Source organism: Sardina pilchardus, chromosome 14 (genome assembly GCF_963854185.1).
Source record: "Sardina pilchardus chromosome 14, fSarPil1.1, whole genome shotgun sequence".
NCBI classification, from domain to species: Eukaryota; Metazoa; Chordata; class Actinopteri; order Clupeiformes; family Clupeidae; genus Sardina; species Sardina pilchardus.
The window spans coordinates 13,623,535-13,646,355 of NC_085007.1; the positions used below are offsets into that span (position 1 = coordinate 13,623,535).

The 22,821-nt window shown below is 41.8% G+C and overlaps 2 protein-coding genes across 2 annotated transcripts; both read right to left on the bottom strand.

The window, feature by feature from the left end:
- Positions 1 to 1,953: 1,953 nt before the first annotated feature.
- si:dkey-200l5.4 (uncharacterized protein LOC795026 homolog) lies at positions 1,954 to 10,495 on the bottom strand. The gene is made up of 15 exons (XM_062553835.1): positions 10,340 to 10,495; positions 9,739 to 9,792; positions 9,390 to 9,419; positions 8,933 to 8,992; positions 8,471 to 8,524; positions 7,942 to 8,001; positions 6,651 to 6,704; positions 6,330 to 6,380; positions 6,190 to 6,216; positions 6,052 to 6,090; positions 4,235 to 4,267; positions 3,726 to 3,755; positions 3,589 to 3,624; positions 3,025 to 3,066; positions 1,954 to 2,082 (listed from the first exon to the last, which is right to left on the bottom strand). The coding sequence occupies exons 1-15, from the start codon at positions 10,392 to 10,394 to the stop codon at positions 2,069 to 2,071; spliced, it is 639 nt and encodes a 212-aa protein (XP_062409819.1). The 5' UTR covers positions 10,395 to 10,495; the 3' UTR covers positions 1,954 to 2,068.
- Positions 10,496 to 14,871: 4,376 nt separating this feature from the next.
- pcyox1 (prenylcysteine oxidase 1) lies at positions 14,872 to 22,599 on the bottom strand. Its single transcript, XM_062553836.1, has 7 exons — positions 22,473 to 22,599; positions 21,466 to 21,617; positions 21,087 to 21,293; positions 20,685 to 20,859; positions 20,035 to 20,246; positions 19,233 to 19,385; positions 14,872 to 19,040 (listed from the first exon to the last, which is right to left on the bottom strand). The coding sequence occupies exons 2-7, from the start codon at positions 21,575 to 21,577 to the stop codon at positions 18,370 to 18,372; spliced, it is 1,530 nt and encodes a 509-aa protein (XP_062409820.1). The 5' UTR covers positions 21,578 to 21,617; positions 22,473 to 22,599; the 3' UTR covers positions 14,872 to 18,369.
- Between the last annotated feature and the right edge of the window lie 222 nt (positions 22,600 to 22,821).

Below are 22,821 nucleotides of genomic sequence, written 5' to 3' on the forward strand. Positions count from 1 at the left end.
ACTGTACATACTATCTACAACACTGAAGTGAATTTCTTAAATTAAAGGGGAGACATCCATAATGTGGAAGTTGGCATGAAATGGATGCAATTTTTTCCACTGAGAACTGTTATGCAATTTAACCTCCTGACTACCAGAGGTTCGTTTGGTCCTCTCTAGAGGACATCTGTAAACTTGAATATCTCCCCGACCATCCATGCTACTCGTTCTCTATAGAGGACATTCAGGACTTTTAATTGATACCAAATGTATGGAGGTGGAGTTTTGGGAACTTCTCAAAACCCCACCCCCATATAATTGGTATCAATTAAAAGCCCTGGATGTCTTCTTCAGAGAACAAAAGCATTTAGCTCAGTAGTATGTGTGGTGTGGGAGATATTCCAGTTTAGAAAGGTCCTCTAGAGAGGACAAAAATGAACTGCTGGTAGTCAGGAGGTTTTCTCATCTCGTGATCGTTATCCCAGTTAAAGATGTTAACGGATTTACATTATCGGCCAGGGCTTGACGTCAACTTTAACCTACAATGGCCGGGTTTCCCAAAATTGTTAAGAAGCTCTTAAGTGCTAAGAACTTCTTAGGAGCGTTGTAAGAATGTTCTAAGAACGCTCCTAAGAAGTTCTTAGGACTTAAGAGCTTCTTAACGATTTTGGGAAACCCGGCCAATATCAGATAGTTTTGAGTCTTGACCCTTTCTTTAAAATGTGATTATGATTGATGTGTAATTTTCAAGCACGTGAAGAAGCTTATGTGAGAATTCATATAGTTTACCTATGACAATACAACTTGAACTTTTAGATATAGCATCTGCCCCACAGTCATGTAGTAATTAATAGCTGAGGTCAAAGGGCATGTGATGCATCTTGCAAATAGTTGTAAGAATAATATGTCTTAGAACAGTCCTTTAACATTATGTCCTAACAGAATGTCACTAACTCTGAAACGCTGAAACTCCCAGCCCAGAGTGGCAACAATGTGTGCACTGGCCCCATAGGCCAGTAACTGATAACAGCGAAGGATAAAGCCTTAGCTGAAACTGTGGGCTGGGGGAACGCCTTCCCCAGCAACCCATTGTGATTGCTGTAATTCTGTCTTGCAACCAGTAAACCGTCTCTTTATTAAATCAAAACTTGGTGTTCGTCTCTCCCTTAACCAACACGCGGAAGAATATCACATTCTTCCAACACAGTTATGATCAAAAGGTAAAGCTATTTGGCAGCTGACAGTAATTCTCTCCTGGCCTACACATCTAGATGCCCCTTGGGTAATTCTCTCTCCATGCAGATCACAGAAAAGCAAGTTTTTAAACGTGCGGTATGGTAACACAAAAATATGAAGAAAATGTTGATGAATTGTCTATACAGTATAACCACCTCACGTGAGTAAGGCTTGTACATTATCAGGTTCTACAAGACTGCATTGTTATCTTGTCAGCTCAAAAGACAACCAGGGAAAAGTAGGGCACCATTTACCTCAAATGTCATGTCAAAGGCCAAACTTCACTTCTGGGTGAATATTGAAGTTCAAATGTACAGCAGGAGTTAAAGATTGGAACAAGTGACAAGACCTATTTTAATTCAACCATCGAGACTCTTAAAAAACATAATTACACAAAAAATAATATTCCCACTAGCAATAATCCCACCTCCATGGCTATAACCAGGGTTTTAAAAGTATGAGGCCTGGGTGAGGGTGGATGGGGTTTATATGTTCTATAAACTTCATATAAACATGCACTGTTGCTGAAAGTAGGCATTTTTTCTTTTAATTGAGATTAAGATCCTTTGGCTATGTGTAGTGTTCATGTGTGAGCAGTGTACAGGCCAAATGCATTGTACAGTTTCTTCAAAGCCTGCTTAAGAAAGTCTGATTTTTTTTAAAGTCATTGTTGCATGCTGATTAGTATACCACATTTATACAAGAAGAGGATAATAAAAGAACAAGGAAAGGAATGTGTTTAATAGGGTGTAATAGTTATTTATTGAACAGAATCGACTCTGCGGTAAGATTTCTCCTCTGGCTGGTTTGGACTTTGTCCTTTCTCCCCATCCTCTGTCCGTCATTCAGTGGTTTACTCCTCCAGTGCTGTTGACAGACACACATTGAATAATGTTCCAGACTCTCCCATCAGTCCCCCACCCACCCACCCACCCATCCATCCACCCTTGCAGTGTTCGATCGACCTGACCTGACACGCACAAATGTCATAAATACCAGAGAGGCTCCTTTGAGGTTGACTCAAGCTATTTGGAACATGTCAATGAAGACAATGACAGTCCTGATGACAGGGGAGGGTGAAGGAATCAGCTGACTCTCACCTCAGAATATCCTCCCACTGACCCTGCATCAGTGGAAGAGGTATACAGTCACCGAGACGCACACACGCACACATGCACGCACACACACACACACACACACACACACACAAACACACACCATGCCATGCCACGGCGTCATAAAAGTGGGACAATGCAGAGGACATAAATCACCCCACAACCTCACCTGGGTACTCTGGGACATTGCTGTCCCGGATTCTTGTCCTAGTTAACTGAGTCTGTGGTAGCCTAGACCCATATTTCAATAAACAAGCGTGTCTCAAAGAGGCCGCAAAAATGACCACATTTCCACAAGAAGGATGAAGTCGATGGAAGATTTGGCAAAGAGGGAGACATGGCCCTCACACAACTTGGAAAACAAAGATGTTTCCCCAGTGGGGACTGAATGGGTTTCTCAGTGTCTCGTAAACTATATTTCTGGTGACCGAGGGAGGCTTGGAGTATGTAAGATGTCCGCCTTCAACATGCCTTGGGTTACATAATTGTACGCTGAGAAGGGAATTTTTTTTTTACAGCCAAATTGATATGGTTGTCTGTGACCAAGCCCACAAACATCATTTCACACTGCCTCCCACTCTCTCTCTCTCTCTCTCTCTCTCTCTCTCTCTCTCTCTCTCTCTATCCCCCCCCCCCCCCCCCACACACACACACACCAGACAGACTGAATATTGTAAAATACTTGGGCGGTTACCTTCCTCCTCAGCCAAGTCCTCAGTGGATTCCTCTGAAGAACCTGAAGTCAAAGGTCAATGTTGCCTTCATATAATATCCTTAAATCCAACACCTCTATTTTACATAACACATCTTCATGTTCCATCTAAGTGGTTTATATAGAATCAACGTATAATTGCATTTTAATCAACGTTGTGTGTTGTTTACACAAACAAACCGGGATATTTTTAGAGCCATGCGTGGAAATGAGATGGCAGTGAACTAAATTATAATCAGCCTCGAGGTGTTTTAGACACAGGCAAAAACAAACCAGTTGAGACCTATAATTACTTCTCTAAATGGAACCACAATTTGGTTAAAGTCTAAAATGAACGACTATGCTGTAGATTGGCCAAACAAATTTACGCCTGTTTTTAATTTTGCTGGATACATTTTGCCTAAAATAGCTAAATTTGGTCCAAGGCTGGAGTTGATTTCAGATACGTTCTATAACTATACTGACATTACATCTTACAGTATATGGTTAGCTTTAAAAACACCAAACATGAATATAGGAGGTTCACATTTAAAAGTCTATTCCTACCTTGTGCTTGTCGGGTGTCTGTGGAAGTTAAGGCGGCTGTAAAGATAAACAATGTCTGGTAATATGGTAATATTATGGACTTTCTAAGATAAGGTTTTTGATAAGAGGAAAGTTGTAAAAATATATGTCACACCTACCCTCTGATTTCTCTTCAGAGCTTGAGTCATCTAAGAGGAAGTTATTATCACACATACAGGTCATTTAGTGTGTTATCACGATTATCATGATTACTCTGTCTCTCAGACTCACAGACACATGGACAATGGCACACACACTTACACATGCATTTGCCCTCACACCCACACATACACACACATACAGCATACATATGGGGGGGTATGGGGGCAAGAGAGAGATAGAGAGAGAGAGAGAGAGAGAGAGAGAGAGTGAGAGAGAACAATTGAAAGAACATGTACGAAACCAGTCATGGGAGCAGTACATTGTTATTGCTTGTTAACACTGCCCTCTGGTGGTAGGTTATCATTATCATAAAGTCAGGCCTAAGCTCCAACAAGCTGAGAAAAGTCAATGATTTATTAATTCTCATCTTCAAGAGATTCATTCACTATGTAATGTCATGTCACACATGAACAATTAGCAACATTTCTTGCAAAGTTTCTGGTAATATTAGGAGATTTAGGCTTACCTTCTGTGGCCTCTTGGGCATCATTTTTCACATCTGAAAACATCAGAAATCATCAGATTATCATTTTAGGTTACAATTAAAAATGTCCTTTACTAAAGTTTACAGAGTAAAAAGTCCCATCCCAGGAGGTCCAACTAAGTGCTAGTTCAAACACTATTCAATAGTCGACAGAAATTGCTTTTTTTAAAAAAGTAAAAAATAAAAAAATATTTTTGGACACAATTTCATTTCTTTACACCTTGGCTTCAATTTACATAATGTGTCTTAGGCTGGTTACAGTCGGCTTCTGTGTAACCCAGGAACAAGCCAGTTCTAGTCATGTCCAGAGAACTGGTGGTGGTTGGTGAGGTTCCCCCTTCACTGTAAAGCGCTTTGGGTGCCTTAATAAAGTACTATATAATGCAAGTTATTGTTGTTGTTGCTGTTATTTAATGGTATCAATAAAAAGATCTGACTGAAATCTGGAGCCAGATTTCTCTCAGTCACTGCTGTTAACCAGGACAGAACCTTGACCAGCAATTCAGAGATTATCAGCATTAGATTATCGTGCAGAGATGATAAATATATGAATATTTGTGTCAAGGACAGAGATATCACTAGATAGATGATGCTACAGGTGCTACATGTCCAATTGATTAAACACAGCCCTGTTAGTGCCCAACTGACATGAATGTCATCATCTTGTCACATCGGAAGTGATAGGAATTTGCGTCAGAATGACACCAATGTCACCGGGCATGCTGGACAAGAAATACTGGACAAACAAGAAGACAAAGCAGTCTAATGCCATTCTAGCAGCTTACACTTATTTTAGGCAGGCCTATAGGCATGTTTCATTTAAAAAGGTCCCAACCCATCTGCCTAGGGTCAGTTACAGTACAGTAAGGTCATTTTTAGTGTCAGAAAGGGCAAATAGTAGGGAACAAATTGTCCATAGGGATTAGTAATTTTCTTAAGGAAAGTGTTCCTGCTCTCACCAGAGAGTACAAAGTGCGTTGCACTGCCAATGGGGGATGACTGATAGATTTACACATACTGATAGGTTTAATTAAAATAAAGTGAAGCATATTTGCCTCATCTGGGGGGCTCAGAAACTCCTTTCAACAGGCCAATCAACGCCTTTGCTCAAGGATGTAAAAGGAGCATCTAAAAGGAGCATCTGGCTCTGCATTGTCAGATAATATGTCCTGTGTGTCCTTCTGACCTAGTGCTGAGGTTCACCACCAACCGTAAATCTGCGGTTCCCCCCCTGAACATTTTCAAATGCTGGAGATTACGACCCGAGTGTGGTTTTGCCGAAATGTCAAAACCACTGGGTCGGCCAAGCGTTCAAGAATGTGCCTCACACCCTCCACAGCGACCAGATGACGTAAAAAAGATAAAGTTGGAGGAACCATCCCAAGGTGTCGTTTGACTTTGCCAGCGCTTGTTCACATTCACTCACTAACTGGACACTATAACTCACTGAATATAATTAGTCACGTGTCATACTGTAAGTAAGGCCTAGTATGAAATAGATGTTTCAACATGGAGACAGTGTGTGTGTGTGTGTGTGTGTGTGTGTGTGTGTGTGCGTGCGTGCGTGTGTGTGTGTGTGTGTGCATGTGTGCCGCGTGCGTGCGTGCGTGTGTGTGTGTGTGTGTGTGTGTGTGTGTGTGTGTGTGTGTGTCTGTGCAGTGACATAGGCTACTGTATGTATATGTGTGGTTTACTTTACAGTGTCTGATGCAAACTCTGTTGTTCCCACACATGTTCCTTATACTTAAGCATTGCTAATGGCAGGAACGGATCATAATCAAAATGGCGCTTTGTCTTACCCTTCGTCTTACCATCCGTGTCTTCCTCCTGGACTACCTCTGCAATAAAACAAGAAGTCTCTGACTATACTGAACACAGTGAAGTCTACAGAGCACTGTTAATGGAGACAGTTGAAAAGGAAGTGCAGTATGACTTACCATGAGAGTCTTCGTCCTGATTTGCCTCTGCAGAAGGGCAGTATTTCAATCACTTAGGCTACTTAGCACATCATGAAAGATTTATACAGGACATTCTCAATATGGGAATGATTTCTTAAAAATGGAATTTTGAATCTTACCCATGTATTTAGTGGCTTTGTCAGGATCTTCCTCTACACTGTCTTCCTTGTCTGAATGAGACACATACATAAAAGATGAATGTTGGATGACATACTGTATACCTTCAAAAACACAAAGACCAGCAGCAGCTCATTTGTTCATCCATTCAACAGCTCTGAGTTGTTATTGCCTATACAACAACTATTTCATATAGCCTATAGAAAACTTACATTTCATGCTTTTGTAGGAAAAAACACCAATTTACTGATTGATGGTCATGGCTAAGGATTTGTGCTGGTCAGTCAGAGCTGATAATTGCGAGTACTGGACTGGACTTTTACCTCCTGCGGCTTGGATCTCCTCAGCGTTGTCCACTTGGGCTGCCTCAAACTGATCTATCATCACAAATCCGGCAAGAACAGCGGGTCAGAATGTGGAAAACACGTTAGCTATGAACAGTTGGGCTTGGAGAAGTATTGTGGCTAAAAAAAGGACCAAGAGCCATCGGTCAAATGGGTCTGAAACTGAGAGGGTGTAAAACAACGGGAAATAAATGAACAAGCAAACACATAAATAGCAAGCATAAAATGAAGGTGTGTGTGTGTGTGTGTGTGTGTGTGTGTGTGTGTGTGTGTGTGTGTGTGTGTGTGTGCGCGTGTGTGTGTATGTGTGTGTGAGCGAGTGAGAGAGACACAGAAATAGAAGAGAAAAGAGCAATCAGAGAGAGCACATTGGAGGAGTACTGTAAGTCTAGAGCAGGATAGGCAACCTGCGGCCTATAAAATGAAGGTGATAGAGAAGGTGATATGAAATGAAGGTGATAGAGAGCACATTGGAGGAGTAAGTCTCGAGCAGGATAGGCAACCTGCGGCCCTGTAGTTCCTCTCTAGTGGCTTCATGACTTTCTCTAAAAATGGTTGTGAAATATTTTCTGAACAAAATATGGTACAATACAACACATACAGTATGCATAGTATGCCATATGCCTGGGGCTAGTAGAGATAGGTATTTAAACTGATTTCTTCTAAATGGTTCCGATATCTATGCAGCCCCAGACAGATTTATTTTCATTTCTATTTCTGGTAAAAAAAAAAATGGCCCTTTTAAGAGAAAAGGTTGCCGACCTCTGGTCTAGATAGACAAACAAAACATGTCATGGTAATTAGTGGATGTGATAGGAGACTATAATTCATGGGAGTTACTGAAATAGACTGTGTTTTATTGGAGTTATAGTGCCTTCATGGCACGTCGGAAATTCGGAAATCCCGACCTCTGACTGAGGAAAAATGACTTGAACGCAAAGTCGAGTCGGATTTTAGGCCCCGGGACTCGTGCGATACTCTTGTATCTTGACGTCACAATCATGCTCTCCAATCATGGAGGCCTCCTTTGCAACAGCACAACAAGAGGCGAAAATCACTCTCATTGCAAACAGGCAAGGTCATTTAGCATTGAATTCAAACTAAAAATAGAAATCTCGGACGAGATCTATATTTGTTTTCCGAGTTGATCCCATGAACATACTTTTTTTGGAGGTCGGGATTTTTAAAGATGAGTCCTCCGAGTTCACGGTCGACATGGAGCGGCATTAGTGTTTTGGATGTTTTTAGTTTGTTTGGTTGTTTTTTTTACCTTCTGCTACCTCAGTCTCTTCAGCCTTCTCAACCTGGGCAGCCTCAGCACCCAACTGGCCTGAAGAACATCAAGCGAAGAGAATCAGCAGGGAATGAAAGAACATGCTAGCAGGGTCTAAAACCAAGAGGTTGTAAAATAACTCCAAACAAACAAACAAAACAAAACATTTTGGGCATAAAATGAATGTGAATGTAACGCACACCAAAGACTCTTTTGTGAGGTGCTGGCCACTGGTAAACAGTTCAGTGATAGAGACCTAATGAAAGCTCTTTGAGGTATGATCTGATGAAGGCCCTGATGATCTGATGAAGGCTTTTATAGGCCAAAACGTCATTGTCTAATGAACCTTTTCATATGGAGCCAGAGTGTGCAGCACTTTTCTATCATAAAATCAATGTGACATAGTGACCACTCTGCAAGATATATGGGTAAATCAATAAACAAAATGTTTCATGAGAATTACTGCTGGGGAAGCCGAAGAGGTTTCCCTATGTCAGATAATTAGTGTATTAGACTGGGCTGGTACCTTCTGCAGCTTCGGCCTCTTCAGCTACAAGGACTACTTTTGCGCCTCCCGTCTCTGAAAGATATCAAGCAACGTTGATCAGAAGGGAGTGAAAGAACGTTCCAGAAGAGGGTACTTTCTCTTATTCTATGAAAAAAGAAATGAGCTGAAGCACTTTGACTTAATTAGGAAGCGAAAGACATAAATGGGCTTATTTCAGGCTGAAGTTTTATCTAGGGACAAAAAGTGGAGAGGAACTGGGAAATGAACAACGTGCAGTAGTGGATGTGTGTTTAATATTGGTGAGACAATGGCAATGTGTCAAATATTACACTATAGTGGCCTGAAACGGATCAAAACTGCAAGCAAACAAACAAACAAATCAGAAAAACTTTTCATCGCCTCTTGGTTCCCGTAGAAGCCTAAGGCCGCTGAAACGGTACCGGTCGAAGACTGAGACTTCGTCCTCGACTGAGTCTTTACCCTCGGTAGCCTGAGCCTCATCTGCAGCCTCCTGCTGGGCAGCCTCAAACTCCTGCTGATCTAATGTCCATGGAGAGGGAGAGAGGGAGGGAGAGAGGGAGAGAGAAAGACGGAGAGAGGGAGTGAGAGAGTGTGTGTGTGTGAGAGAGAGCACTCTACTAAAATGCAGCACCATTTAGTCATATCAAATGACAGAGCAAAAAGAAAATGATGGTGATAAATACTGCGTATGATTCTAGAATGGCAACATAGTAAAAGTGGCCTCCTACAATTGTAATCATCAGGTGACTCTCAGAGATGCCAAACCACCAAAATACCTTTTGTGAGTATGCTTGTGAAAAGTAATGGACAAGGACCAAACAGGGGTTTTCATGGTGAGAAGAACATAGCTACAAAGCTGAACAAACTATCTGATAATGTATCACTGTAATGCACCAATCATTTAAATCATTTTTACCTCTTTTCAGCAGCAACGTCATTCGGTCTTCTGCCGACACAAAGAGAGAGAAGAGAAACATATCATTTTTTTCCCCCTCCAATCCTCCAGCTGATTCAGGAGACAATCTGGCACAGAGCTGGTTGGCATCGGTCCACCAGCCCACCCGCAACAACATCATATCCCGCTGCTATTAGGGTTAACCCATATGTTAAAACCACAGAGGTCTCTCTCTCTCTCTTTCGCTATGTGGCAAAGACACAAAAATGTGCTGAATATTCACTTAACCATGCAGAGAGAGGCCATAATTCTGCACACATGATCATGTGGTGGGGGGGTCATGATCTGGTCATGTTCAACATGGCTGTACCTTTTTCTTCAGATGAATCCTCCTTCTCCTCGGATGCCAGTGACGCTGCATGGGCTGGAGAGATCACAGGGCATCAGACAGCTCACTTTTTTAAATCTACAGGCCATGAGACTGTTTTATCAATGTCTATAAGTACACCTTCAACCTCCACAGATCGACATATTCACCCATGCAACAGAATGCTATCTCTTCCAAAGTTTGTGTGAATATAAAAATACAGAAACTCAGTTGTCACAATGGCCTCCACACAATGTTCTATCAAGATATCAGTTTGCAAAAACAGACAGAGTTTATGACAAATGTCCTAGCAAATAGAAGATTTTTGAGAATATAATTATGCACGGCTCAGTTTTCATTTTTGACTGAATCACTTTAACCTCTGAATGCCTGCGGTGTCACATTGTTTAAACAACTTTGCTTTCCTAGCTTAAATCTATCACAAATCATTCACATTAAAAGGGTAAAAACATTAAGACAGTATTCAAATTCATAAACACTATGAAACGCAACAACAACAAGCAACAACAGCAAGCATCCAAAAGACAACATACTGATAAGAAAGATTGACCACATTTGACAAATGATAGCTTAATATTCTCACCATACTGTAAGCCTGCGATGGCAAGGAACACACAGATTGGCACTTCAACTCTCATGTTGCCAAACCTTGAGGTGGGTCACTGTGTCTCAAAAAAGTGCTTGTTTGTCAGTCCGTACTTTGAGTCGTGTTTTCTTTTCACTGCCGACGCCTATTATATGCCCCGGGGGCATCACATGCTTGGCGAGTGCTGGCAGACATCATCCTATTGTCCATGGCTACCTGCAGGCAGCTGGGTGGCACATCGGGGATAACGCACAGACATGGCATTATTTGGGTGCAGAATGGGTGCCATTGTTGGCCGCGGGGTCAGATGGCCCTTTATTTTGGGTGCCGGGGTGTGCCGATGATCTGTATGCATCTGAGGAGAAAGGGGTGGGGGGGGGGCATTACTCATATTGTTGACATCTAAAGTCGTTTCCTCTTTGCAATACAACAAATTGCAACAGAAATGTTAGCTGGATGTGTATCATTGACACATTGTGCGGAACTTTAGAACATCACAAAGACCAAACAGACTGGTAATTGTGTGAATGGACATGATGCCGAAGAGCCATGCTCTGTCCTCACACGTATTCCTCCAGAACTGGGCAATGCATCCTAATACATTCTGTGTATTCCAGAACTATACCTGTGGAACTTTTTGCACTGAATGGTTTTATCATTCCTGAGAGGAGCTGCCTTGGATTTTTTTCCGGCACTAACAACACTGCCTATGTTAACATTATGCACTTTTGGAGTTTGACCAAGAAACCAACTATGGATAGGAACAAGATGAAGATGTGTGGTTTATACTGTAATAGCACATACAAAATTGCTATTCCTGAGATCATTAATCAACATATCAGCTCAGTGTGTGTTCGTGGAAACAGTCCCATTTATTTCACTAGTCCTTTTGTTAACAATATCAACCATCAATCACTGTTATTGAGCGCACCACAAACACGTCGTATTTTCTGTTGCCAAAAACACAGTTTCCTAGCAGCGCCTGGTCAGCACTTGAACCATATTATGATCATAATAAAAGTTGTGCGTATGGACCTTTATACAGTGCTTGGATCTTTGTCAGGCGCAGAGTAAAAGGTGTGTATCAGTTCTTGTTTGAAACTTACAAGGGCCCTCTGGGGGCTCATACTGTAAGTATCCAGTCCAAGACGTATGCAAGAACTAATTAATCAGAACACTTCACAAGATTTTGTGTTTAAAGTTAAAGGGAACACATGTTTTTACCATCATAAAAAACAAAGGCTCAATTTTGCCTCAGGCCAGTCCTCTGTGGTAATATCGATCCACACAGTGACCACAGAACATCTGTGTCCATTATGAATTAGAGAACTGGCCACAAGTTGTTTCCGCCAACACACAAATTAGATGCAGCATTTTTGTTACATCTGCATTTTCTTTCCTTGTGGCCTCTTGAGATATTTGGGAAGGACATTCAGTGCTAACACTGCTAAATATCTAATGAGACTTAACCGGAGGTTAACCAAACAACATTTCCCACCCAAGCTCACCACATGTTATAGCCATCCAAAAGAATTGCATAACACTTTGAGCATGTCTGTTTTATGTAGGCCTACAGCATGTCTTATTTGGGAACTACAGACATCATTCTTACAGTCGTCCTCCTTCCCGTCTTTCCATGCTGTGTTTGTTGGTCCTTGGACGTGTTCTCATGTCTCAGCATATTGTTTATAATTTGAAAGAGCACCATGCGATGGTGCTCTGCCACCCTGTGTGATTATACAGAATAAAAACATTTGATCGCAGAAAAGAATTGCATAACACACAGCAGAAGGGGGTTGATCCATTCACACACAGGTAGCCTACCATTTGCTTCTGAGATATTCTGAAGTATACACTTAAATGTGACAGAAATGCTGTTTCAAATAGGAAACATTTCTGCAATTCCCTTTCAATTTGTCAAACTAGGCCTACATAACAACCTGGTTAAACATACTGTAATCCTTCAGTAGTGGGAACTATATCTCAAACTTACAACTCATATTTTATACTGTAGATGATTTAAGGTTTTCATGGATAATTTATTTATCTCATATGTCAAAGAAATGTAAGCAGCTTAGGAACATCTTATCTATAAATACTTCCTCTTGTGTGCACAGTCAACCCTCATCTAGCACTAACCGGACAGCACTGGACACAACTCATATCTACCTGTGCCAAATGATTGTCTACTATTTGGTAATTGGGCAGAAAGTCATAAAACCTTTGTTACACTTTAACTCACAATCAGTGCAAGCAGGTAGAGAAGCTGCTGATTCATTTGTACAAACAATCATTGGAAAGCTGATATGGTTAATCAAGATGAAGAGATATAATAAAGATAAAAAGTTTGACAACATTTTGCAAGCTTTAAAGAAATCCACATAGTGGATTTGCAAATATCTTTATGAAAAAAGTATTTCATCTTACAATCCATGTCCAATTACTTGGTTTTTCTCACGTTTAAATTAAAAAGAAAATTGGATGGTTATAAATAGTTTTACACACGTCTGGATTGAAACTTAAAATGTAAATCATATTATTGAAGGATTTAGAAAGCACTTGCTATGCAAATATTTATTTAGAAGAAAAAATAAATCCCATGACTAAATACATTGAAGAATACTACTCCATGTTAAACAAAATGGCAAAAATAATGTACAACATCTTGGCTATGGTTATTTGGTTATCTTATCTATGGTTATCTTACTGAACATCTAGGGGCAGCCCCATGTCAGGTCTCTTAACATCCTGTTTCTTCATCTCATGCTTCCTGTTTCTTTGGCACCTCTATGTAGAGCTTTCTATCAGCTATGGCGCAGCTCAGTGCCTATACGCACTGGCCCCATCTGGTAGCTCAACCTCCTGCCTGAGCTCCTACGCCTGGTGAGTGGCAGCCGTTCCCATCGCCCCACATCACCTCTCTGTGCCTGCTCACCTGCAGCCTCCCACCCACCTGCCGCACGGACAGCTCCTCTGGGGAGAGAGAGGCCTCCTCCATGTCCAGTGTCAGGAATGTAGAATTCTGGGGTATTCTCACTGGATTCTGATGTGTTTATAGTGGGGAGCACATGTATTTGATACCATGCTAAAACAGGAATATAAAATCATCATTTGACCATTGATCTTAATGCCTTAATTCAAAAAATGAGTCAAAATCAAACCGCCAAGGACACCAATTTTCTTTGTGATTGAAGAATGTATCGTAAATAAATACATGTTTTCCTTAATGCTAGGGGAAGGAAGTATGGGAATTTAACACATAGGGTTAACATAGGGGCAGGCAGGTTTTTATTTTTAAAGGCCAGCTATTTCATGGATCTAGGATATTATGCATCCCGATAAAGTTCCCTTGGCCTTTGGAATTGAAAATAGCCCCACATCATCACATACCCTTCACCATAGCTAGAGATTGGCATGGTGCTTTTTCCAGTAGGCCTATTAGCCTGCTTGATTTGCACCCGGCTTATGCCTGTGTCTACAGTATTTACCATCAAGAGAGTCATGCTGCCCTGTGGCTCAGGAACATCTGAGGCCATCCAAGCCTCATAGCATAGGCAGAAGATGATAGCTTATTGTTCTGATCAGGCTTGTATTTTTCCATCTGATCAGAGCTGGTCGCGAGAAGCCCGCTTCTAATAACATCCACGACTGTCTCAGTTTTTTACTGTTCAGGACTTAGCCTGGCGTTCTATTATTCACTGTTTTACTACCTACAATAAATCATCTATTCGCCGATCCTGATCCAGCCGTCCATCTTCAACACAGACCTTAGAACTAAAACAGAACGCAAGAACCAGGGAATCCAACCGGAAGAAGTGGTCATCCATCTTCTCAAGCCCGAGGGAGAAGGGCCTACTGATGTCCAGTGAGAGTGGTGTGAGCTCAGTTTCATCAAAGAGAAGGTACTCCTGCACCTGTTGACTTGCTGCTGTGACTCTTCAGCAACTCCAGGTTGCTCTTCACTTCCTGGAGGTCTGCACATACTGTAGCTGATCTCTTGTGAGGGCCACTGTAATGATCTGAGGATAGAGACAGCACCCAGGCTGGGTGAAGCTCCCCAAAGATGGAAGGTTGGAATTAATAAAGGCACAGCATCTTCACTTCACCTCATCAGTTTTGGAGAAGAGAAACACTCTTGGTTAAGCTTTACATCTGACTCTGACTTGAGCTTCATGCGTGTCTCTCATGATTCTCTTACTACCAGGACTTTCAGTTCTTTCTGGAATTTTCTGGTAATTTCAATAGTTCCCCACTGGGTGTCACCATTAAGTCATTCTTCACCCATTTAGAGAATGAGTTAGAAAATTCTGAACAATTTAATAGAAATCTTGTTAATTTACACTTGCATACTACACCACATCTGACTGAGAGAGGTATATTTATGTCCAGAATGTAACATTACATCAAAAATAATTATTTGTGATACTAATCAATTAGATGACAATATAACTCTTAACAAACCACTTTAGAAATATCAAATATCATTTCATAGAATGATAACAGACAGTTTATTGTATTTCACTGGTTTATTGGCATCATAAACAAAGACCTCACTGTCAACTTAATCACAGTTAAAGTGACCCTCAGTACACTGGAGTAGTTTCTTGTGTTAACGCTGCACGGTCAACGATCAAACACCCAGTTTTTGCACCTAAGTGGCATAGATCAGATGCAGTCCACAGTACAGCACTGGTATATGGACATAGTGGTGTCAGTGCAAACAGTATGGAAAGCATACAGAAAGGGATGTTTTCAGATCCAGTCGCCCTGCCGTGTAAGCATAGCCCACAGACCTAAAACGACCAACAGCAGAAGAGGAACTGTGCCTTCATTCTCAGAAAATAAAACATTTGTATGAAACATAAAACAAGATTTAGTGTTGTTTCTTCAAATGAACCAACAATTCAACCATGCAGATCCCTGAACAATTTGAATTAAGTTGAATTATGACCAGACTCTCTGCTAGACGTGTCCTCTTTAAACCATTCTACTAATCGTTAAACTCATTAATTCTTCATTAAGACGTTTTGTCTATTGCATATCTATTAATGCCATTCAGTCCACTCTGCACTTGCCTTCGTCCTTCTACTCATAGAAAGATCAGTAGGTCAGTTTTTAATCATGATTGATTTTTAATTATAAATACCAATTGAAGAGGTGCATTAATGTTCATATTACAGTTGACACAGAAAACAAAAGATTAGTATGTCAGACAAAGTTCTATTCTTTTTTAAACAAAGAAACAAAACACATGAATAAATGTCAACAATGGCATCACACAAACTCCAGCATCATTCTATAGTTATTGCTTTTCCAATCAGTAGTTAAAGGACTTTTAAAAGGCACAGGAAAGGAAAATAAATACACCCTACGTACCTTACTCTAACCTATGAGTTTGGGTTAGTCGTTTTATTTGGTCTACATAGTATCAGAAACGGGGAAGACCTTAAACTGCGCTCCATCAGCCCCCAGGGAGAGCCCCAAGTAGAGACCACTGGTGGCAAGACAACGCTCTTTTGATCCGTAAGAATCCCTCAGCAGCAGACGTCGTCTCACAAACACCTTTAACCTAGACTGGGTGAACCCAGACTGTTGGCATATTTGAATTTGCTCTGTGGGTCGGTCTGGAAAGGAGCCTACTGAGCCCTGATTCTCTCCCTTTATCTCCTTCCACAGGCATAACCACGAGTGAAATTAAACATAAATGTGTGCATTCAAGTCTTACCAAAACGTTTCAGAAGTGCAGCAAACGTATCGGCCTCGTAAATAAACGTGTCAAATGCAGTTATTCACTCAATTCCATACACATTCCTGGGTTTTTTTTGGTGATTCGGAAACAGACGTCCATGAGCTCCTATCCACGGCAACCTGCAGATCAAATTCGCCAACAGGTTCATCTGAGTTCACCCAGGCTACTTTTAACCTATTGAATAAAGGTCTTTTGCCGATCTTAACTTTAGGAAATATCGGGATCCTGGCAATCTTAGTGTACTTCGACCACGCTATACTGTACTCCTAGGGGTCTGTCTGCCTGCTTCAGTCACGGTATCAAGTAAGAGCCTGGACACAGGGCAGTACTTCCCATGAAAACTCACAGACATCTCAGTTTGCCCCTGTTTACACAGCAGCACACATCATCTTTACAAACAGTCCATCTTTGTCTTATTGCTAAAAACGCATTAAAGGCACTTTGGGAATGACAGGTTATTGCAAGTGGCTCACTAAACAAGCCATTCAAATTCTAGCAGTAGGCCTACCTTGATTTAAAAGGTGCAATACACAACACACACACAATACAATACACACATTTCCACTATACATTTCAATTGAATTTCACTATACATTTCAATTCATAGTGGAAATAAACTGTTTTTCTGTTAACATGTAAAAGATACAGTGACTCACTACTGGTCACTATTTAGCAACTACCAGAGGGACACCACCCAGTTTTGACTTGTAAGAAGCACAGAAGCACTCAGAGACAAGCTGATTGTACTGTATAAAAAATCCTGTAAACTACTTTCACCTAGCTGTTAATGATAATTTGACATTGGCAGCTAATCACACAACACAGTGAAGACAGAGATTCTATCCAGAAAATTCACCTTCTACAGGCAACAGGTTTCTGTCTATACCACTAACAGAGGATGACTTCCTAGAAAACGTGTCTTAAGAAAACATAACATATCAATCTCATTTGTGTTTGTCACTTACAAATACTGTGCACACAAAATACTGCCATTTGATCTTAAAAGGTTCTTGCTGAAATAATGTGCCTCTGTTGCTGCGTGTAGAACACAGACAGACTAACAAGCACATCAAAAACATCTGAGGTGGCGTCATAGACCTGAGACATTTCTATTAGTATCAACCCAGTGTTTTTCAGAACTTCCCTATTCGCTTGCAGCATTGCTGTGTCAGCGGTATTGAAAAGCAATGACCAACGGTGTCAATGGCTTATCCGGTTACACAGAAGTTTCCAAAAGGTGACAGCATCACGCCACATTGGTCTTTCTATTATTGCTCATTTGCTCTCTCACAGTGCATGTCAGAATACAGTACATCATGAGCTCAACTCAAGAACTCGAACACTGCTGTGACACCGTCAGCACAGTGTTGTTTTGTCTGGAGGTTAAGGGAGAAATCTGGCGAGGTTTCACATAGATCTCCTTTTCTTAAGATCACAAGTACTCTCAATGTGAAAAAAGTAGAACAATTGGGTTCACCTTGATCGAGTTGCTACAGCCAGCAGCTAACAGGTAGGTAGGTAGCTACATTCTGGGGGCATGTCCGTGAGCTCCCATGTAGGCTACATGCCCCCCGGAGTGTAGCACAGGTAGCTACCTGACTGCATCAGCTGCTGGCTGTAGCAACTCAAGCTAGGCAAAACCGATAGTTTTCGGGAATTTTTCTGTATCAACAGTACTAGTGACCGCGAGAAATGGAGATCTACATGAAAACAAATTAGGAACAATCCACCCTGAAACACATTAAAAACTGCTTTAAGATAATTACACATTTTTGACATTATTCAACATATTTTTTTATGAAAATAAAGGTAGGTAGGTAGGTAGGTTCCATGATTAGTGAAAGGTTGTTTTTCCTCCAGAGTTACATTTTAAAAACAGTTAGATTTTAGAAAAGTTGTTTGGTATCAGAATCGCACTGTGTCACATAGATTTCTTAAGCAGTTTCAAAGTCTTTCATGGTGAACTTTTGTTTTACTAACTTGTGCTGGCCTTTGCATTATTGTATCGTCAATAAGTTTAAAGGGATTACAATTATTTTGAAATCATTTGTGTTTGATACTATCTTAAAATTGTTGATAATTTCTGGAGGACCAATGGCCTGGCGATTAAATTATAAATCATTTTCCAAACCAAACAGTGAGGCAGCCTTTTAAAGGTATACTTTGGTCCAACAACAGCAGGAACCAAGTCGTTTTCATGTCCTTTGCTGTTTTGAGTTTTGCTGAATTAACCCTTCCACAATTACTCCTCACCCCCACCCCCCTTCACTCCACTCCTCTACAGCTCCCCCCTCAGGCGGGTGTGGAGGTCCTCCTGGTCCACCTTGGCGGTCTGGCCGTGCCAGCGGTGGTGGGCGAGCAGCGCTAGGTTGCGGGCGGAGATGGCGCTCATCTCCATGGCGCTGGCTGCCCACTCTATGGCGTTCAGGTAGTAGAGGCGTTCGTGCAGCTCGAAGGGCGGTGTGCCGCGGTGCGGCGGGCTGTACGCCGGGTACGCCAGCCAGCGGGTCTCCGACACCTCGTCCCACGACACGAACATGGCGCCCAGCTGCTCCGGCGTCAGCGGGCGCGGCGAGAACACCTTCCAGACGGAGGGCCGCGAGGCCGGCGGCCGCTCGTAGCCTGCCGGTATGCTCACGGGGTCCAGCGAGCTCAGGCTGTGGATGTCCAGCGGCTTGTGCTCAGTGGTGAGGATGTCCGAGTAGAAGAAGTGGGCCGGATCGGCGGCGGAGCCCAGGAATGAGACGTTGAGCCGGCCGTGGACCAGCGTGGCCACTGTCTGGTGGAAGCGGCCGGGGAAGTGCGAGGAAATGGGCGGGGAAAAGCCTAGGAAGGCGATGTCTGATAGGCCCTGGTGCAGGGGTGTGGCCACGATGACAATGTCATAGAGGGAGTGAGCTGCACCTGATTGGCTGACGTAATTAACCTCATAGAGGTTAACAGGGTTACCTAATGACAAGGGGAGTGGAGAAGTGAAGAGTAAAACTACGACTCTTTTTGAACGCAAGAGTGAATGTCTTCAGAGTGTAATAATATCAGTTTACAACCAGTGTTTTAAAACTGGTTGAACTCAATACGTTAAAGGTAATTAAGTAAAAGTCTACCACAACAGAACTAGAATAGATTAAAGCAGCTTCTTACCACTCTTGGAGGGTCTGTGTTTGACTGCGATGGCGGTCACGCGTGCCTGAATGAGCTCGGCCTTGCTGTGGTACAGAAGGCCAGAACATACCTTCTTATTGCCCCCGTCCACTGCCCATAGCCCCGAGTCTGCCCCGGCCAGAGACACGGCACCTGCAGGACCCAAAACAGCACCAGCTTACACTTATCCGCAAGCACAACACAGTCCAGTGTTGAAGTCTACCAAACTCATTCTGCGAACAGAGGGTTTACATTAAAAGTAACGCTATGCAACAATTTGCCACTATGAGATATGCTTTACACAAAACTTGTTTTGGGGCCATCTTCACATTACTGTTGATGATGCACGGTCAGGTAAAGGACTGATAGACAGACCAGTCATTCCCAATAAGCTATTCACTATGTAGTTCTGTGTTCTGGGAAAGAGAACCTTGCAATCATTTGAAGAGAGCTTTCATAGTACAATGCTACAACTGTACCTTGCTAGCAGTGCCAACTGGGATGGTGGTAGTATTTCAAAGGTTTATAGTACATGTTCTGTATAACTGTAAAACTTTTAAACCATTAATAATAATAATAATAATAATAATTACCAGTTATAAAGCATTAGCTGAATCTACAGATCTGCTAATCTGTTGTCTTTAAAGAAAATATCCTTTGAAAGCAATGCCTTGGCTTCAAAATACTTTGAAATGAATTTCTTGAGTTACTGCACAACCCTTTACTTTAGAGCTAATAATCATTACTGCTGACATGCAATTCAAAAACACGGGGTCAATTCCAGTTTATGATTCATCCGTACCCACTAATCCATTGATGCGGACACTCTGACCGTAATTGACACGGGTGACAGGCGCCACGATGTCATTCAGGAAGTTTTGAGAGAAGCCCTCCCCCATCATGGCTTCCTCCAAGGTCTGATTGGTTAAGGTGAGAAAGGCATCACCGCCCATCGCATGTAACAGCCTGTCAACACTCGAGAAGGCGTAGCTAAACTGCTGGTATTGGTATATCCTGAAGAGAGAGGGAGAGAGACCAGATGAATAGAAGGACTATGGGTGCGTTTCATGTAGCGTTTATACGTCCTCCCTCGCTCCTCGATGCCTCGATCCTCACTGATCTACATAAAGAATGATGGGGGGGAAACAATGGGATAGTCTATCCAGTGTTAGTTATAGATCAGTGGGAACGCCCCTCGAGGATCGAGCATCGAGGATCGAGGAGGCATAATGAGAGGCACCCAATGGCCTTCTTTGAGTGAGAGTGTGTATGTGTGTGTGTGTTTGTGTGTGTGTATATATATGCAAACTAATCAATTCATCGTTCAAATCAATGCAATGGTGAAGGATAAGAGCGCTTCAAACTGAGCGGATATGTCTAAACAAATGTATTCTGAGTCATTCAAGAGCATTCACCTCTGTGACCTTGTGACCTTGTGACCTAGTGACTCACCTCATGAACTTGTCCAGAATTCCCTCCACCCACATGTACATACGCAGGAAGTTGAACCCATATTGCCACAGCATCCGAAAGATGTTGACAATGAACCAGTCACTCTCTTCAAACATCAACTCCTTCCCGTCGAAAATCGCCATTTTAGAGGGTACATCCTTTCGTGGATTCAACCCTATGAACATGGCAATCAGAAATGTCTACCACATATGTAACATTCAATATCTATCACTGCTTACAACTGCATTCAGCATGTACCATTACATAGGCCTGAATTACTAACAAAAGTGATCAATTAACATTTTGCAATATATAATATCAGATATCAACACAACAACCCATTCAAAGCATTTATTCAAAAGGCTTTCATTTGCCTGCTGATGTAGATTGTGATCATCTTACCTAGTTTATCCACAAAGTGCTTCATGTGCAGGTTCAGTGGGTGGATAATGGATCCTCCTGTCTCATATTCGTCACCTGCGATATTCTCCGTGGCAAGGCGGCCCCCAACCTTTCCCGGTTCGAATATGTCAATTTTAACGCTTGGTCCAAACTCCTGCCGCAGGAAGTAGGCGGCAGCAGTGCCTCCAATTCCTGCTCCAACTATGGCTACAGGGGGAAGAAACTCGTTTTTATGGCAAACAAACAAGTGGTTTCAAATGATAAAACAAACACTTCCCTTTCCAGTGTTAAGACTGTCTTTTTAAAGCTTTGTATGTACATCACTCCCACTCTATTAATTGTGTTATTACAGAGAGAGAAAACATATATGAGTGCTCACCGATCTTCTTGGGTTGATCTCTGAGCTCTGGGGCAGAAGCAAGACCTCTTCGGCCAAACTGACAAAGCCCCAGGAACACAAGCGTTTTGACCGGAAGATTTGGTGGAAACATTGTTGTCTGATATTTATAAAGTCTTTACGAATATTGACACCTGGGAGGGGCAAGGGGGAGAGACAAAAACTTGAGACAGAGCTGGAATCATGGCAGTATCAATAATGACCTTACACACTGACTGTGTGTTCACACATAATAATTACAAGAACAAAAGCCCCAAACAGAACATTGCACATCCTGAACAGTCTCTGTAGTTGCAGTGGTACAGTGGTAGGTGATTTCGAAAGAAGGAAGCAGTCAGAGCACGTCTTTATAAAAAACAACTTGAACTTTACTCCTACTTTAAAGACAAGGCCCGAACAAAGTACTACAGATGAAATACAAGCACTTGAAACCCCACACTTCACATCGGCGCTGCTCTGGCACACTGATGGATAGTTACATACAAATACTACCCTTGTAATAACTAGAAACGTCTGAATACAACTTTATTAGGATTTAACGTGTGATGATCAACAATCGATGTCAACTGGTCGTAGAAAGGCACAGCAACTCAAATTTGGAGTGAATTATTACAGAACATTTAGTATTTTGACCAGCCAACTACACAAGTCACATTAACTGAACTTTAAACAGCAAGCTAGTGAGCGTGGTAGCAAACCGCACCTACTTCGTTTTACAACATACCGTGAATTTAGCAGTTTGCTAACTAAATGGTGGTTCAACTAACTTTAACATCACAAACAGACAATACATTCAGCCATTTCTGTCGTTTTAGACTTATTTGAGGCTATGTCTTTCCCCGTTTAACTACATAGTAATACCCTCACTTCCACTTTCCTATCAAGTTAACCTAACTTAAGACATCTACTAGCTAGCTAATTTGACTTAAAACTTGACCTGCAGACATAATTTGTTGCGATATTAATTCCGAAATCGTTTCATTACATACCATTTTCAGAGATCTTCTAATGTATATGTTTGGAAGTCAAAACAAGCTTGACACCTAACAGCTAAAACTACAAAGTAAACAGTGAGTTTGAGGTTTAGAGGCACTCTCTCCCTGTCCCCTGTCTACTAACTCCAGCCAGACTCCAGCACAGAATGACAGAATTTACTAACGAATGTTGATAATCAGTATACCGCCACCTATTGAACTGGAGTATACAATGCTACTTCATTTTACGTAGCAAAGTCCTTTTTGTCTCTGCTATAAGTTCCTCAAAGACACCAATTGAATATATTTATTAGGCTGCTTGTTTCAGCAAGCCTTTTGTCAGTTTATGGGGAGTTGTATTTAA